General features: G+C 37.5%; 1 protein-coding gene across 4 annotated transcripts in view; it reads right to left on the bottom strand.

Annotated features, from left to right (window-relative positions):
* NCK1 (NCK adaptor protein 1) overlaps positions 1-18393 on the bottom strand; it is a 79877-nt gene that overhangs the window by 25077 nt on the left and 36407 nt on the right. For all 4 annotated transcript variants that reach the window (XM_043474327.1, XM_043474330.1, XM_043474331.1 and 1 more), the window contains exon 2: positions 1679-1922. In XM_043474327.1, the coding sequence (XP_043330262.1) occupies positions 1679-1904 (226 nt within the window). In that variant the 5' untranslated portion in view covers positions 1905-1922. The remainder of the gene's footprint in view (positions 1-1678; positions 1923-18393) is intronic.

The following is an 18393-nucleotide window of genomic DNA, read 5'->3' on the forward strand; positions in this document are numbered from 1 at the left end:
AAGGCTGTCTATGCAAGGCAAAAGCTGGATTTACATCATTATACAGGCTAACTGTAGGTCACTACTTTAAAACAGAATGTTTCCAAGTACTTTGGAATAGACAGCAATAATTTTAATAATACAATGATAGCCTAGAACTTCACTAGGTAACAGTCTCAATAATACAGTGTCAAGGCAGTTAAAAAGATACAGTCTCAAGACACCTAAAACTGTCTCAATAGTATCAGAAAATAGTATGGAAGGTTTCCCAGGAGTATTAATAACAAAAACTATATCTAATAAAGCTTTCAAAATTTATATGAAGTTTTAACTAAAACTGGGGTTTTTTTCTCCTTGCTCTGTATTAGTGTTTTCATTGTCTTTTGTCAATTACTGTCACATCTGCTATAGTCTCAGGATGCCACTACCCTTTTTAAAGGACAGGAAAGTTTATCTCGGTGTGTCCCTAGTCCTGTCTGTGCCTTCATCACTACAAAGCATACTTTGACAGAAGTCACCTTAATTTTCCCAAAGACCCCTAATCAATATACTTTAAATAAACATTCAATTATTTACAAAATTGTAAGTATTCCTGGTTCTAACTTTGATCTCTTCAACCATTCAAGGACAATCTCTTTCTGACTGTCTTCCATTTAAAAACTAAGATTAAATAATTAAATAATATTAACTTATAACTATGACCTCAAAAATCTCACACACACAAAAAAAGGTAAGCCTAATTAAATTAAAGCATTTAAATGTATGGTTAATAACTTCATTTATTAAATTACCTTTAGAATAGAAGAATAATGCTGAGTAAGAAATAAAAATATAAAGCAGTCAATAATACTCCATGTTCAATCATGTCACATTATTCTCAAAAGTCACATTATTCTCAAACTACCTTTTTCAAGGAGAAATTATACTTTTTCTTCTACATATACACCAAGAACTATTAAGTAACAGCATGCTTGCCTGAATACCTGAGGGAAACTCTGTCCCTCCCAATTCCTTCCTGTCAGCTAAGGAGAATTTTTTAAAAAGAGAGAGACAGACTGGTTCTCATCTGTGCGTATTTCCTTCCTATCACAGCGTGGTCAAGCCCAACATGAAGTAGGTTCCCCTATTTATGGTCCTAAGGGAAGGTCAGTAGGAACAAAATTTACAGTTACAGGAAGAGAGAAGAGAAAAAAAGAGAAAATAAGAAAGATAAGCTTTGTAGATGCTAATATATGGTAATGATCCACAACTAATACAAGAACAAAATGAGTTTGTTTTTAAAAGCAAACATCAAAATGTAAGCCATTAGATATAAAATCCATCAATGTATCCGTAAAATAAGTGACCTTAATGACAAGGAGGATATTCTGCATCTCATTCATTTATCCCCATCTCAATTATATGGAGAAACTGTCTAAACTCCAATAGGTACCTACCATTCAAGAAGCCCCTGACAGAAAATCAGAGTCAGTTCCACTAGCTAGATTTACAGAAAATGACCTTCACTGGTCTCTTTGAACACACCTGATTTGAATACACTTGCTAGGAGCCAAACTTACCTTGCCTAGCTGAAATCCCAGCTTGGGATGTTCTAGTCAGTTCTGCCCACTGATGCCAAAATTCTGTACAAAGAACGAATTTCTAGCATTCATTAAAAAGAAAGTATTGATGTTTTTGTTTTAAAACAAAAATAACTTACCTAAGGTATCTTTTAGGTTTTTAACAATAGATGCTTTCCGGGCACTGTTTTTCCTTTCCACATAGTTAGAAGGCACAAAACCTGTTTTATTCATGGAATTTCGAACTCGCCACCAGGACTTAGAATCATCCAGAAGCCACAATCTCTCATTCTTCTTGATGTCCAGCTCTTGTTCTTGTTGGGCCACATAATCAAACTTGGCTACTACTACCACTTCCTCTGCCATTGTTCAGCACCTTCTGCACTGTAACCACACAGAAAATATTTCATATAAGACTGAGAAGTCGTCTACACGCTTGTCAAGAGAAACACACCTAAGAACCTAGGAGTAGTGAATGGTTAAAAAATAAAAATAGGGAAAAAAATTAAAATACCAGGCAAATACTAATCAATACAAAACTGGTATAGATATATTAATAACACACAAAAGGACTTTAAGGCAAAGCTATCACTAGTGATAAGGAAAGTCACTATATCCTTATAAAAGGTTTTATTCAATATATATAACAGCTAAGCTTATGTGTACCTATTAATATAGGTCCAAACTAGATTGACAAAACAAGAAAAAACTGACAAATCCATTGTCATAGAGGTTTAACTTTTAACATATTTATCTCAGTAGTAAATTAAGAAGACAAAAAATTAGAAAGGTTAAAGAAGAACTGACATCATAACTATTAAGTTTGATGCAATAAACATATACAAATATAATTTCCAAACAGAAGAACACAAACAAGAGTATATACAAAATCCAAACAAATGCAATAAAAATCTCTACACATTTTTCGTGTACCTGGTATCCTAAATCATATTCTCTGACAATCATAACAAAAAGATAGCTTTTAAAAAATCTTATAGGTTTAGAAACTTCTAAAAACTGATGTGGAGAAGGAAATGGCAACCCACTCCAGTATTCTTGCCTGGAGAATCCCATGGACAGAGGATCCTGGTGGGCTATAGTCCATGGGGTCACTAAGTCAGACACGACTGAGCAAAACAATAACAACAAACACTGATGAGTCACAGAAGAAATCTTAACAGAATTTTGAAAATACTTATAAGTAAAATTAAAGACTATACAAATAACTTTGTGTGATGCAGCAAAAGGAGTATATAAAAGAGATCTGTAGTTATAAATAATTACATCAGAAAAATAAAAAAAGTTAAAAATAAATTAATGAACGGATCATCTGTCTTCAGTTAGAAAAGAACATAAAGAAAAGCAGATAAAAGGAAATAATACAAATAAAAGCATAATTTAATGAAACAGAAAGCGAAGACATAGTTCTGACAAGACTAAAAAATGAAAAAAGGAATAGAGTCCAGAGATAAAGCCACACCTATGGTTAATCTTCAGCAAAGGAGGGAAGAATATACAATAGAGAAAAGACAGTCTCATCAGCAAGTGGTGTTGGGAAAGCTGGACAGCTACCTGTAAATCAATGAAGTTAGAACACACTCTCATAATATCATACATAAAAATAAACTCAAAATGGCTTAAAGACTTAAATATAAGATATGACACCATAAAACTCTTAAGAGTATAAGCAAGATATTCTCTGACATAAATCGTACCAATATTTTAAGTCAGTCTCCTAAGGCAACGGAAATAAAAGCAAACAGGACCTAATCAAACCTTCAAGCTTTTATACAGCAAAGGATACCACAAGCACAACAAAAAGATAACCTATGGACTGGGAGAAAACATCTGCAAACAATGTGACTGACAAGGGCTTAATTTCCAAAATATACAAACAGCTCATACAACTCAGTAAAAAAAAAACAAAAAAAAACCCCAATCAAAAAATGGGCAGAAGACCTACATGCATTTCTCCAAAGACGACATATAGATGGCCAACACGCACATGAAAAGATGCTCGACATCGCTAAACATCACTAATTATTAGAAAAATGCAAATCAAAACCATAATGAAGCAACATCTCACCTTGGTCAGAAAGGCAATCACTGAAAGGCCAACAAATAACAAATGCCAGAGAAGATGTGGAGAAAAGGGAACCACCCTATACTGTTGGTGGGAATGTAAATTGGTGGAGTCACCATGAAAAACAGGGTCAAGTTTCCTCAAAAAAAAAATAATAATAATAATTTAAAAAAACAGAAAAAACTAACAACAGAGCTGTCATATGAGGCTGCAATCCCACTCCTAAGCATATATCCAGACAAAACTATAAATAAAAAAGATACACACACCTTAATGTTCACTGCGGCACTACTTACAATAGCCAAGACATGGAAACAGCCTAAATGTCCATGGAAACAGGAATGGATGAAGAACATGTGGTATATATACACAGTGGAATACTACTCAGCCATAAAAAGAATGAAATAATGTCATGTTCAGCAACATGATTAGACCTATAGACTATTATACTAAGTGAAGTAAGTCAGAAAGAGAAAGACAAATACCATATGACATCACTTATTAAAATATGACACATTGAGACTTCCCTGGTGATCCAGTGGTTGGGGGTCCACTTGCCAGCACAGGAAACAAGGGTTTGAACCCTGGACTGGAAAATAAGATCCAACACGTTGCAGGGCAACTGAGCCCGTGTGCCAAAACTACTGAAGCCTGTGTACCCGTGATACAACAAGAGAAACCACAGCATTGAGAAACCCGCACACCACAACTAGACAACAGCCCCCACTCACTGCAACTAGAGAAAGCCCACGTGCCACAACAAAGAGCTTCATGCACTGCAATGAAGATCCAGCACAGCCAAAATAAAATTATTTTAAAATACAATGACATAAATGAAATTATCTATAAAAAAGACTGACAGACACAGAGGAAAAACTGTCGAGGCTGTCGAGGGCAGGAACACATGCATGAGGGAGTTTGGGATTAGCAAACTATTATGTATTGAATAGATAAACAAGGACCTACTGTATAACACAGGGATCTATATTCAATATCCTGTGATAAACCATAATGGAAAAGAATATGAAAAAGAATATATATAAAACTGAACCACTTTGCTGTACAGCAGAAATTAACACAACCTTGTAAATCAACTATACTTCAACACATTTTTTAAAAATGAAAAAAAGGAAAAAGTACACCTAAATATAAATTAAAAGGGAGTCATAATTATAGATGCTAGACATTCAAAAGCCACAGCAATATTAAAATCTTTATCAATATATATGAGAAAAAGTAAATGTACAAATTTATAGAAAAATTAAAGTAATAAAAGTAGTAAAATTGAATTAGTCATTAAGAAATCTTCCCATAAATGAAAACCCCAGGGTCAGATAGTTTCACAGGCATATTCTATTAAAATTAAAAGAACAACAACAAAAAAAAAAAAAGGAAAAAATAATTCCAACTTACACAAACTCTTTTAGAATAAAAAGAGGAAATGTTGCAAACTTAACTTACTCCTGAACCTAGATTAGCTCTCTACTTTCTTCAGAGAGATCATTATACATAAATAGCTACCTCTGGTTTAGCAAGCAAATAAATTCAGCTTCTGCTTATTGAATAGCATTCTGTTTTCTCAACAAAGAAGTTAAGTTCTTCAGCATATTCAGAGAAATGCATTTTAATTTAGAATTCAACAACCCCTAGCATTCAACTGTATCTACAAGGAAGATACCTTTGGGGAGTTATTGCAAAGGCCTCAAAACCTACCAGTCTTCTAAAATAATGACTCAAGTATGGTCAATTCAGTTCAGTTCAGTTGCTCAGTTGTGTCTGATTCTTTGTGACAACATGGACTGCAGTATGCCAGGCCCCCCTGTCCATCACCAACTCCCAGAGTTTACTCAAACTCATAGCCATTGAATCGGTGATGTCATTCAATCATCTCATCCTCTGTCATCCCCTCATCCTCCTGCCTTCATTCTTTACCAGCATCAGGGTCTTTTCAAATGAGTCGGTTCTTCGCATGAGGTGGCCAAAGTATTGGAGTTTCAGCTTCAGCATCAGTCTTTCCAATGAACACCCAGGACTGATTTCCGTTAGGATGGACTGGTTGGATCTCCTTGCAGTCCAAGGGACTCTCAAGAGTGCTCTCCAACACCACAGTTCAAAAGCATCAATTCTTCGGCGCTCAGCTTTGTTTATAGTTCAACTCTCACATCCAGACATGACTACTGGAAAAACCATAGCTTTGACTAGATGGACCTTTGTTGACAAAGTAATGTCTCTGCTTTTTAATATGCTGTCTAGGTTGGTCATAGCTTTTCTTTCAAGGAGTAAGCATCTTTTAATTTCATGGCTGCAATCACCATCTGCAGTGGTTTTGGAGCCCAGAAAAATAAAAGTCTCTCACTGTTTCCCCATCTATTTGCCAGGAAGTGACAGAACCAGATGCCATGATCTTAGTTTTCTGAATATTGAGTTTTAAGCCAACTTTTTCACTCTCCTCTTTCACTTTCTTCAAGAGGCTCTTCAGTTCTTCTTCACTTTCTGCCATAAGGGTGGTATCATCTGCATATCTGAGGTTATTGGTATTTCTCCCGGCAATCTTGATTCCAGCTTGTGCTTCAAACAGCCCAGCATTTCTCATGATGTACTCTGCATATAAGTTAAATAAGCAGGGTGACAATATACAGCCTTGACGTACTCCGTTTCCTATTTGGAACCAGTCTGTTGTTCCACTGGAGAAGGCAATGGCAACCCACTCCAGTACTCTTGCCTGGAAAATCCCATGGACGGAGGAGCTTGGTAGGCTGCAGTCCATGGGGTCACTAAGAGCCAGACATGACTGAGCAACTTCACTTTCACTTTTCGCTTTCATGCACTGGAGAAGGAAATGGCAACCCACTCCAGTGTTCTTGCCTGGAGAACCCCAGGGAGAGGGGAGCCTGGTGGGCTGCCGTCTATGGGGTCGCACAGAGCTGGACATGACTGAAGCGACTTAGCAGCAGCAGTTGTTCCATGTCCAGTTCTAACTGCTGCTTCCTGACCTGCATACAGGTTTCTCAAGAGCCAGGTCAGGCGGTCTGGTATTCCCATCTCTTTCAGAATTTTCCACAGTTTATTGTGATCCACACAGTCAAAGGCTTTGGCATAGTCAATAAAGCAGAAATAGATGTTTTTCTGGAACTCTTGCTTTTTTGATGATCCAGCAGATGTTGGCAATTTGATCTCTGGTTCCTCTTCCTTTTCAAATCCAGCTTGAACATCTGGAAGTTCACAGTTCACATACTGTTGAAGCCTGACTTGGAGAATTTTGAGCAGTACTTTACTTGCAGGTGAGATGAGTGCAATTGTGCAGTAGTTTGAACATTCTTTGGCATTGCCTTTCTTTGGGATTGGAATGAAAACTGACGTTTTTCAGTACTGTGGCCACTGCTGAGTTTTCCAAATTTGCTGGCATACTGAGTGCAGCCCTTTCACGTCATCTTTTAGGATTTGAAACAGTTCAACTGAATTCCATCTCCTCCACTAGCTTTGTTTGTAGTGATGCTTCCTAGGGCCCACTTGACTTCACATTCCAGGATGTCTGGCTCTAGGTGAGTGATCACACCATCAAATTCAAAGCAATATGACTATGATATTTTGAAAAAATCCTACTACATTAAAAGTTCAAGGAGGATACACATCAAACCGTACAGTGAGGGGTAAGACTTTCATTTCCCTCTCTACACTCCATATATATGTGTGGTTTGACTATTTTTCACTCATATTACTTGATTTTTTTAATGTACCAAAAAAAGAGAGAAAACCAACTGAAAGCTTGCTAATCAGAACAGGCATCCAAAACACAAAATATGGATGAGGAACATGGGGCAAGTAAGATAAAAAAAGAAATATAAGAGTAGTTAAGTTGATATAAAATGCAATCTGCTTTACAGCAGAATTACATTCGAAATTTAAACAACTACATTCTAAAACAAAAACAAAACCCACTTATAATTTAGCTTTCCTCTGATGACCATCTCTCAGTTAAGGACCAGATAAAAGAGCTAACTTTATAGAGTTCAGACAGTGGGGAAAACTCTGCATCTTTGAAAACACGTAACAAAGTGAAATGACATGACACTATGAGAGGGACAGCAACTGAGGCAAACTGAGAAAACAAAAGTAAATGTTTCCCATCTCATGCTTGCCCTGGAACAGATGCTCAGAGGAGAATTACAAGTAGTAACATTTGCACTATTCTAACAGCCATTTCTCTCTTGCTCTCTTTTATCCAAGCTTAGTTTAAATGACCTAAATTAAAAATGTAGTGACTCCACTGCACTCTCTTTGATCCAACCCAGAGGGCTGGTTGTAAAGACTGTCAATTAATATTCCAAACTCTCCCACAAAAGCTTCAGCTCCATATTTCCAACTACACTAACAATATTTGCATTGGGATGTTCTCTGCCCCCATTCTTGCTTTCAGGAATGAGATTCCTATCCTTTTGTCTCTGTCCTTGAACCTAGCACCTAAACCGAAGAGCCTCACCAGTGTCCAATTCCTCCCTGACATTGAGTGTTGGATTTCCATTATAAAGCTGTCCACTGATCTTCACTGCCTGCCTGCCCTGCTCTCTTCATATAAACATCATGGACCTCACACTTGACATCATTCTCACTTTATAGTACCCACATCCTGCTTGTCTTTTTTTCCTGGACTTATTTCCTCATCTTAGTTTGTTTTTCAAATTCACTTCCAATCTCATTCCCAAACTGGATCTTCACACACTCACTAATCTGGTTACTACAAGAACAGAACCAAGTTGGAATTAAAGAACTCGATCATTTCAATATGTCACTAAAGACAATAGGAAATTTACTGTTCTAGGAATCTTCATAAATTATACCATTCATTCTAACTGGAAAGCGATCAACGGACTGAGTTAGAGAACACCTACTGGCTTAAAATGAAAGGCTTTTACACTCTCAAAAAGGCTGAGAGTTGTTAAAAATATGTAACTCTATACCAAGGAATATTTACTGAAGGTCTATGATTCAGGCATAACCTAGCATTTCCCTCACAACAATCATTTAAAGTATTATCCTCACTTTCTAATACAGGTATTAAGAAATTAAATGGTTTTTCAACCTGTGAAAATAAGCAATGGAAACTGGGAGTCAAATACATGTTCTTTTCACTCCCCCCCACCCCAGAGTTCCTGTACTTTTGATTACTGCTGACTCTTAACGAACAGAAGAAGAATATACAGGTTATAAACACATGGAAACCAATTACCTACTAAATCAACAATTCTCAAACTATTTGGTTTCAAAACCCCTTCACATACTTAAAACCTGAAGACTCAAAGAGCTTTTTTATGTTGGTTCTATCAATATTTACCACGGAAATTAAAGGTAAGAAAATGTTAGGACATTTTTAGTTCAATTAAATATAATCACATTTAAGCCAATATGTTTTAACATATTTTAAGTGAAAATTATATTTGCTAAAACAAAACATTAACGAAAAGAGTAGGATTATTTTAATTTTTGCATATCTTTTTAAAATGTCTGACTATTTAATAGAAGGTGGATTCTCATATCTGTTTCTGCATTTACTGTATTACAACATTGTTTTGGGCTTCCCTCATAGCTCAGTCAGTAAAGAATCTGCCTGCAATGCAGGAGACCAGGGTTCGATTCCTGGGTTGGGAAGATCCCCTGGACAAGGAAATGGCAATCCACTCCAGTATTCTTGCCTGGAAAATCCCATGGACAGAGGAGCCTAGCGGGCTACAGTCCATGGGGTCGCAAGAGTCGGGCACGACTTAGCAACTAAACCACCACCAACATTGTTTTGGCTGAAAAGAAAACCTGGTTTCACATAAATGCATAGCTGGAAAAGGGAAAGAGTATTTTTAAAGTGTTTTCAGATAACTGTGGGTTCTTTTTTGGTACTACACCAAAACATGACAAGCTGTAGAGTTTCTTAAAGACTAGTTTCTAATGTGGAATCTAATGTGGAATCTAAAACTAGTTTCTAATGTGGAATGAACTTTTCCATACTGTTTTAAATATTAAAAATCACTGGCCCAAGTATTCTTAATTTCAGGAATGATGAGTGTAAATAAGCCTGATGCAAATCCTCTCTCCAACCGATCACAACTAAAACACATGAAAAAAATGCAAAGAATCAGCTACCTAAGGACTCTGCGAAGTATACAATAGGTAGCTTGGAGAGGAAAATAAACTTGGAAAAAAGATCAATACATAAATTTCTCTTTGAATACATAAACTTCCTTTCAAATTTGACTGAACAATAAATTTCCTTTTTGTCATCACCCCACCACACACACACTTTATTTCTTAGCTTTGACCTAAAACTAAGCAGAACAGGAAATTGTGTAGCAGGTACAATAAGGAAAAACTTCAGATGGAAGAGAAGCTACCCGGCCAAAGCACTGGGGGAAAAGGCTCTTGAAAGCCAGAGTGGGTAAGTTAAGTCCCTGAGGTTGTTTTCTTCTTTTCCTTCTCTCCCAGCCCTGTCCCAAGGCCAGCAACAGTGGATCTGCATTACTGCCACAATGGTGGAGATAGTGTATACATTAAGACCCTGAGAGGGGACTTTCCTGGCAGCCCAGAGGTTAAGATTCTGCACTCCCAATGCAGGGAATGTGGGTTTGAGTCCTGGTCATGGAACTAGCATCCCACATGCTGTGCAGCACAATCAAAAGAAAAATAATTTTTCTTGAAAAAGAACCCAAAGGGACACCTATGCTTTCTCTAACCACTTCACCCTGAAGGCAGGCATAGTTGTGCCCAAAACTGAGCAACAACACAGGAGACTGAAACTGTACATGTTGTTGCTTCAGTCGCTAAGTCGTGTCCAGCTCTTTGAGACCCCATGGACTGCAGCACACCAGGCTCCCCTGTCCCCATCTCCTTCTCCCCCAGTTTGTTCAAACTCACGCCCACTGAGTCAGTGACGTCAACCAACCATCTTATCCTCTGTCATTCCTGTTTCCTCCTGCCTTCAATCTTTCACAGCATCAGGGTGTTTTCCAATGAGTCAGCTCCTCACATCTGGTGGCCAAAGTATTAGAGCTTCAGCATCAGTCCTTTCAACGAATATTCAGGGTTGATTTCCTTTAGGATTGAATGGTTTGATCTCCTTGCTGTCCAAAGGACTCTCAACAGTCTTCTCCAGCACCACAATTCGAAAGCATCAATTCTTCAGTGCTCAGACGTCTAGTAAGAGAACCCAACTTTTCTGGCTACAGGAACTGGAGAATATGGGGAAAACTCCCATGAAAGAAGAGCAGAAGAATGTAATCTATGACAAAGACTTCTTCTTGACCAAATTCTAGTCAGGCTCCTCTGAACTCTCTTCTTGACTAGGCCTCAAACTTGATCTATAAAAACTGCAGACTCTCAGCATAAATGCTTTGTCATAAATGACTTCTCTCACTAACAGACTTGAACAAACACTAGGATAGTTTCCAACAACTTATGGCTCCATCCCTAAGATGACTCCTCCAGCCCCCTTAATTTCCTGCCTGAGAAAGTTCAATGTTGCCAGAAGAATTTATTGTTTGTTCCAGCTAAAACTTGATGACAGGCCCCTGAAATCCCTCTTAAAGCAGTTACTTTAGAAAGCTTGCAATTATAAATATTTCCTCTGCCCCCTTGAGATATAAATTGTCTACCACCTAAAACTGCCTTTTAAGGACCGCAGAGCAATCTGCTTAAAATGCAAACATTCAAGAAGATAATTCGAATTTTTGTTCCCAGACTCTGTAGGAAGATAGGGACTTAACTTTGGTGGGTGCCTTGCTCTAACTTGGGCTTCCCTGGTGGCCCACTCCAGTATTCTGGCCTGGAGAATTCCATGGACAGAGGAGGCTGGTGGGCTACAGTCCAAAGGGTCGCAAAGAGTCGAACATGACTGAGACTTTCACTTAGCTCTAAAACCTGCACCACTGCCTCTGTTATAAAGAGAAAATTTATTTCTCCTCCGCATAAGTAACAATTACAAACTCAGGTTCCCCTAGGCATATGGACCAACTGCACTTCAATACCACTTGATGCCTTTCCCTTAGCACACTCCAGTTTTTAAAAAGTCTCCTGCCTTTTGTTTTGACAAAGTTGAATTCTCTCTTCCCTATTGTAATATTTATTGAATAAAAGCTATCCTTAACACTTCAACTAGTATTATTGTAAATCTTTAATATCTATAATTCTAGTTATGAACCAACAAGTACTAAACCTCCACCAAGTTGGACATTCATGGAATTTCCAAAGAAGTATTACGAAAGCAATGAGAAATGAAATACAAAATAAATGCCGCCCAAGCCCAGTCCATCCCTGACCGGTGCATACAGCAAACAGATGCAATCAGTACAGCAAAGGTTTAGAAACAAACTGATATTGGAACTACTGTCCATAAAAACCCAAGCAAAAACTGCTCTGAACCTAACCAGATTGATGCCTGCTTAAACAACAGCAAATTCTCCAAAGAATTTTAACAGGATCCATATTCTCACAACGGAACACTCAGAATGTCCAGTACATAATCCCAAATTACCCAACATACCAAGAAGCAGGAAAATTTGGCCAAAAATTGGAAGAAAAGGACAACCAATAGATGCCAACCAATAAATAACCCAGATGTTGGACTTATCAAAAATCTTAAAGTAGCCAATATAACCATGTTCCATTAGTAAAGGTAAAAACTCAAATGGGAAGATAAATCTGTGAAGCTGCTATTAAACAGAATCAAATGTAAATTTTAGAATTAACAAATCACAATATTTGAAATAAAAACTTCATTGGATAGAACGCAGAATCAAGATGGCAGGTGTACTCATTTTCTATGACTGCTATAACAAACTGGGTGGTTTAAAAATAACAGAAATTTATTCTGTCACAGATCTGAAGGTCTCAACCAAGGATACAATCAAGAAGTCTGAAATCAAGGTGCTGACAGAGCTGTACTATCTCTGAAGGCTCTAGGGAACAACCTGTACTTTGCCTCTTTCAGCTTTTGGTGGCTGCAAACATTCCTTGTGACTGCATCATTCTGCCCCTGAGGTTATACTGTCCCCTCCTCTTCTGTCTAGCAAACCTCCCTCTGCCTCGCTCTTACAAGCATACTTGTCATGGGATTTACAGCTTAACAGATAACCCAGGAATTTATCCTCATCTCAAAATTCTCAAATTAATTAATCACACCATTTATCACATAAGGTAATATTCACAAATTCCAGAGATTAGGAAATGAACATATCTTTTTAAAGGGTCCCATTCAGTAAAATACCACAAAGGAAAAACTATGTAAACCTGAGACAGATCAATAAAAATTATCCAATCTGAAGAACAGAGAGGGGAAAATATTTTTGAAAAAGAAAAAAACAGGGCTTCAGGGACCAATGGGACAATATCAAAAAAGCTATTCATGTCTTTGGAAACCCTAAAGAAAAGCTACTGGTGCAGAAAAAAAATACTTGGAAGAAACAGTAGTTGAAACTTTCCAAAAGTTAGCAAAAGTCATGAACTTATAGATTCAAGAAAATAAGCAAAGCCAAACAGGATAAATTCAAATCATGTCCAAGTCCATTATAATCTAACTGCTAAAAACAATAAATAATAGAAAATTCTTGAAAGCAGCCAGAGAAAAACAACATATTACATACAAGTCAGTGGTTCTCAACTGGAGGTTATTTCACATCCCTGGGGATATGTTACAATGTCCAGAGTCATTTTTTATTATCATTGCTCGGGGCGGGGGTGGGGGGTGGAGGGGCAGGAGGGGCAGGGGTGCTAATGGGTATAAGCTAGGGATACTGCTAAACATCCTATGATGAACGGGATAGGACTCCACAACAAGAAATTACCCTGTCCAAAGTACTAAAGTTGAAAAATCCTGATATAGGGAGCAATTTGAATGAAATGACTTTTCATCAGAAACCATGAACCATATCTAAAAATGCTGGAAGGAAACAACTGAAAATCCAGAATTCTATATTCAGTGAAAATATCCTTCAGGAATGAAATGAAATAAGATATTCCCAGATGAAGCAAAATCATGTCATTTTGTTGCCAACACTCCAGCTCTAAAAGAAACTTAAAGGAAGTTTCTAGGCTAAAACTGGTTAAAAAAAAAAAACAAAACGGTATCAGAGGGAAATGAAACTTCAGGACTGATGGAGGAGCAATAAAAATGGGAAATATCTGGGTGAATATAAGAAGATTAATTTTCATCTCTTAAGATCTTCAAAATACACACAGCTCTTGAAAGGGAATATTAATGACATTTACATGGGGGGCGCTTTCAACCTATATATGTACAATTCATATGACAATTATCATGTAAGTGGATAGGGCAATGGAGCTTAAACTGTTGTTAAGGATTTATGTTCTAGCTTAAGTTGTAAAATATAAACTTAAAAGATATACGGGGAGGTGGGGGAAGAAGGAGTAAAAGTGTTAGTCACTCAGTCGCATTCAACTCTGCAACCCCATGAACTGCATAGCCCACCAGGCTGCTCTGTCCACGGAATTCTCCAGTTAAGAATACTGAAGTGGGCTGCCATTTCCTTCTCCAGAGGGTCTTCCTGACCCACGTGGGTCTCTCACACTGCAGATAGATTCCTTATCAACTGAGTCACCAGGGAAGTATAATGTCTAATTTAATATACTATATTTAATAATATGGGGGAAATTAAATATTAAATATGTGGTATATTAAATTAGATATAATCTTTAGAGCAACTACTAAAAAGAGGGACAAAGAGATATAGCCAAAAACCAATACATCAAAACAGATATTAAAAAAATACTCAATCGGGAAAATGGGAACAAAAAACACAAGAAACAAACAGTAACAAACATTAAAACTCAAACATATCAATAATTATATAAATGACCTACATGATTAAATTAATAAGACCCAACTGTTACCAAAAATCCATTTTAAATATGATGCTGTATAGATTAAAAGTAAAAGGATGAAGCATATATTATTTCAAAAGAAAGCCGTAGTGGCTATATTAATATCTAACCACATAGATTTCAGAATAAAAATTACCAGGGGCTTCCCAGGTAGCTCAGAGGCAAAGAAGCCACCTGCCAATGCAGGAAATGTAGGTTTGATCCCTGGGTCTGGAAGACACCCTGGAGAAAGAAATGGGAACTCACTCTAATATTCTGTAGATCTGGTAGACAGAGTGCCTGAAAAACTATGGACAGAGATTCGTAACACTGTACAGGACTCAGTGACCAAAACCATTCCAAAGAAAAAGAAATGCATGAAGGCAAAAAATGGTTGTCTGAGGAGGCTTTACACACAGCTGGGGAAAGAAGAGAAACAAAAAGCAAGGGAGACAGGGAAAGATATACCCAACTGAATGCAGACTTTCAGAGAATAGCAAAGACAGATAAGAAAGCCTTCTTAAATGAACAGTACAAAGAAGTAGAGGAAACAATAGAATGGGAAAAATCAGAGATCTCTTCAAGAAAATTGGAAATATCAAGGGAAGGGAACATTTCATGCAAGGATGGGCATGATAAAGGACAGAAACAGTAAGGACCTAACAGAAGTAGAAGTGATTAAAAAGATGTGGCAAGAATACACAGAAGAACTATATTAAAAAGTTCTTAATGACCCAGATAACCACAATGATAAGGTCACCCACCTAAAGTCTGACATCCTGGTGTCTGAAGTCAAGTGGGCCTAGGAAGCTGTATGACAAACCAGGCTAGTGGAGGTGATGGAATTCCAGCTGAGCCATTTCAAACCCTAAAAGATGATGATGTTAAAGTGCTGCACTCAACACGTCAGCAAATTTGGAAAACCCAACAGTAGCCACAGGACTGGAAAAGGTCAGTTTTCATTCCAATCCCAAAGAAGGGCAGTACCGAAGAATGTACAAACTACCATACAACTGTGCTTATTTCACATGCTAATAAGGTTATGCTCAAAATCCTTCAAGCTAGGCTTCAACAGTACATGAACTGAGAAATTCCAGATGTACAAGCTAGATTTCAAAGAGACAGAGGAACCAGATATCAAACTGCCAACATTCATTGGCTCAGAGAAAGCAAGAGAATTCCAGAAAAACATCTACTTCTGCTTCACTGACTACTTTAAAGCCTTTGACTGTGTGGATCTCAACAAACTGTGAAAATTCTTAAAGAGATGGGAATACCAGACTATCTTACCTTTCTCCTGAGAAACCTGTATGCAGGTCAGGAAGCAACAGTTACAACCAGACACGGAACAACAGACTGGTTCAAAATTAGGATAGGAGTTAAGACATGGCTGTATATCGACACCCTACTTATTTAACTTACATGCAGAGTACATCACGTAAAATGCTGGGCTGGATGAATCACAAGCTGGAATCAAGATTGCTGGGAGAAGTATCAATAACCTCAGATATGTAGATAATACACATACAATACTCCAATGGCAGACAGCAAAAAGGAACTAAAGAGCCTCTTGATGAGAGTGAAAGAACAGAGTGAAAAAGCTGGCTTAAAACTCAACATTCAAAAAACGAAGATCATGGCATCCAGTCCCATCATGCATGACAAATAGATGGTGAAACAGTGGAAACAGTGACAGAGTTTATTTTCTTGGGCTCCAAACAAAATCACTATGAACAGTGACTGCAGCCATGAAATTAAGACGCTTGCTCCTTGGAAAAACAGCTATGACAAACCTACACAGCATACTAAAAAGCAAAGACATCACTTTGCCAACAAAGGTCTGTAGAGTCAAAGCTATGGTTTTTCCAGTAGTCATGTATGGATGTGAGGGTTGGACCATAAAGAAGGCTGAGTGCCGAAGAACTGATTCGTTCCAACTGTGGTGCTGGGGAAGACTCTTGAGAGTTCCTTGGACTGACTGCAAGATTAAACCAGTCAATTCTAAAGGATATCAACTCTGAATATTCATTGGAAGGACTGATGATGAATCTGAAGCTCCAATAGTTTAGCCACTTGATGTGAAGAACTGACTCACTGAAAAAGACCCTGATGCTGGGAAAAGATTGAAGGCAAAAGGAGAAGAGGGTGGCAGAGGATGAGTTGGTTAAATAGCATCACCGACTCAATGGACAGAAATCTGAGCAAACTTCAGGAGGTGGTGAAGGACAGGGAAGCTGGGCGTGCTACAGTCCATGGGGTCGTGAAGAGTTGGACACCACTTAGCAACTGAACAACAGCAAAACAAGAGTTCCAAAATACAGGAAGCTAAAACTACTAAAACTGAAAGAAGTAAAGAAATTCACCATTTTTCTTGGGGACTGTAACACTATTCTTGATAATACAGAAAACAAGAAGACAGAAAAGCAGCAAAGATACAGAAGATCTAAACATCAGCCCTCTGAATCTAATTGAAAATTATACTCAACAACAGCAACATATGTACACTTCAAGTACACCAAGACAGACCATATTCTGGACCATAAAACAAACTTAATAAATGTAAAATAACTGAAATCACACAGCATATGTTCTCTGACCATGAAGGAATTAAACTGGAAATCAGGAATAGAAAGGTAACTGGAAAATCTCTAAATATTTGGAAATTAAACAACACAATTCTAAATAATTCATGACCAAAGGGTCTTATCAAAAGAAACTAGAAAATATTTTGAACTGAATGAATATGAAAACACAACAAATGAAAATTTGCTGGATGAAGCTAAAGCACTGCTTGGAAGGAAATTTATAGCATTAAAATGCTATTACAAGATGTATGAAAAGAAGATCTCAAATCAATAATGTAAGCTTCTACCCTAAGAAAGGAGAAAAAGAAGAACACACTAAACCCAAAGGAAACAGAACAACTTAATAATGATCAGAAATCAATGAAACTGAAACAAAACAAAAATGAATGTGGGAGACTTGGGTTCAATGCCTGTGTCGGGAAGATCCCCCTGGAGGAGGAAATAGAAACCCACTCTAGTATTCTTACCCGGAGAATCCCATGGACAGAGGAGTCTGGTCGGCTACAGTCCATGAGGTTGCAAAGAGTCAGATACAACTGAGAGGCTAACACTTACTTACTTACTCTGAAACCAAAAGGGTGTTCTTTGAAATGATCAAGAAAATTGCTAACTTTCTAGCAAGAATGACCAAGATGACAACTTGTTTGTGTATTATTGTTCAGTGGAAGGTAGAACTTTTGAGGATGAAACTGAACTATTTGGCTGATGCTATTTCCAAACAATGTGCAGAACCAGCAGTATGGCTTCTCTTGAATGCTAATACTAAAATGTCAAGTAGACAAATAAAGATTGAACTGTTATTCAAGTGGTAAACAGAAATGTAAATGTTAAGTTGAAAAACTCTCTGCCTATATATATTGGAAAAAATGAGAAAGCACTATGTTCAGAATAGAACACTAAGGTTGTGGCCAAGGACCCCTTGATAAAGAGATTAGTACAGGTGTGAAATCAGACTTACTTAGACACCCAAGGAGGAAACAGCCAATTTGAACTGAAAGAAGAAGAAAGATTGTCAGTTTTCTTAGAAGACTTTTACAGGATGGGACCATAACCTATTCAGTTGGGAACTTGGGACATTCTTCAAGACATGAGAACAAGGACACCAAAGGCGACTCTGAAATCATGAAGGCTGCCCCCCCAGTTTCCAAAGAGGAGGCTATTTATTACCTGGGTTTCAACAGGCCTGACGAAGACTCCCAGCCCAAAGCCATGGGGGCCAGGCCAGTAGAACCACTAGTATGTGAGATTTCATACACTAAATTATTATTTAATAATAAATGCTTTGCCACTGATTATCAAATTAATATATTTAATTAAATGCTAAATA

Source organism: Cervus canadensis, chromosome 7 (genome assembly GCF_019320065.1).
Source record: "Cervus canadensis isolate Bull #8, Minnesota chromosome 7, ASM1932006v1, whole genome shotgun sequence".
NCBI classification, from domain to species: domain Eukaryota; kingdom Metazoa; phylum Chordata; class Mammalia; order Artiodactyla; family Cervidae; genus Cervus; species Cervus canadensis.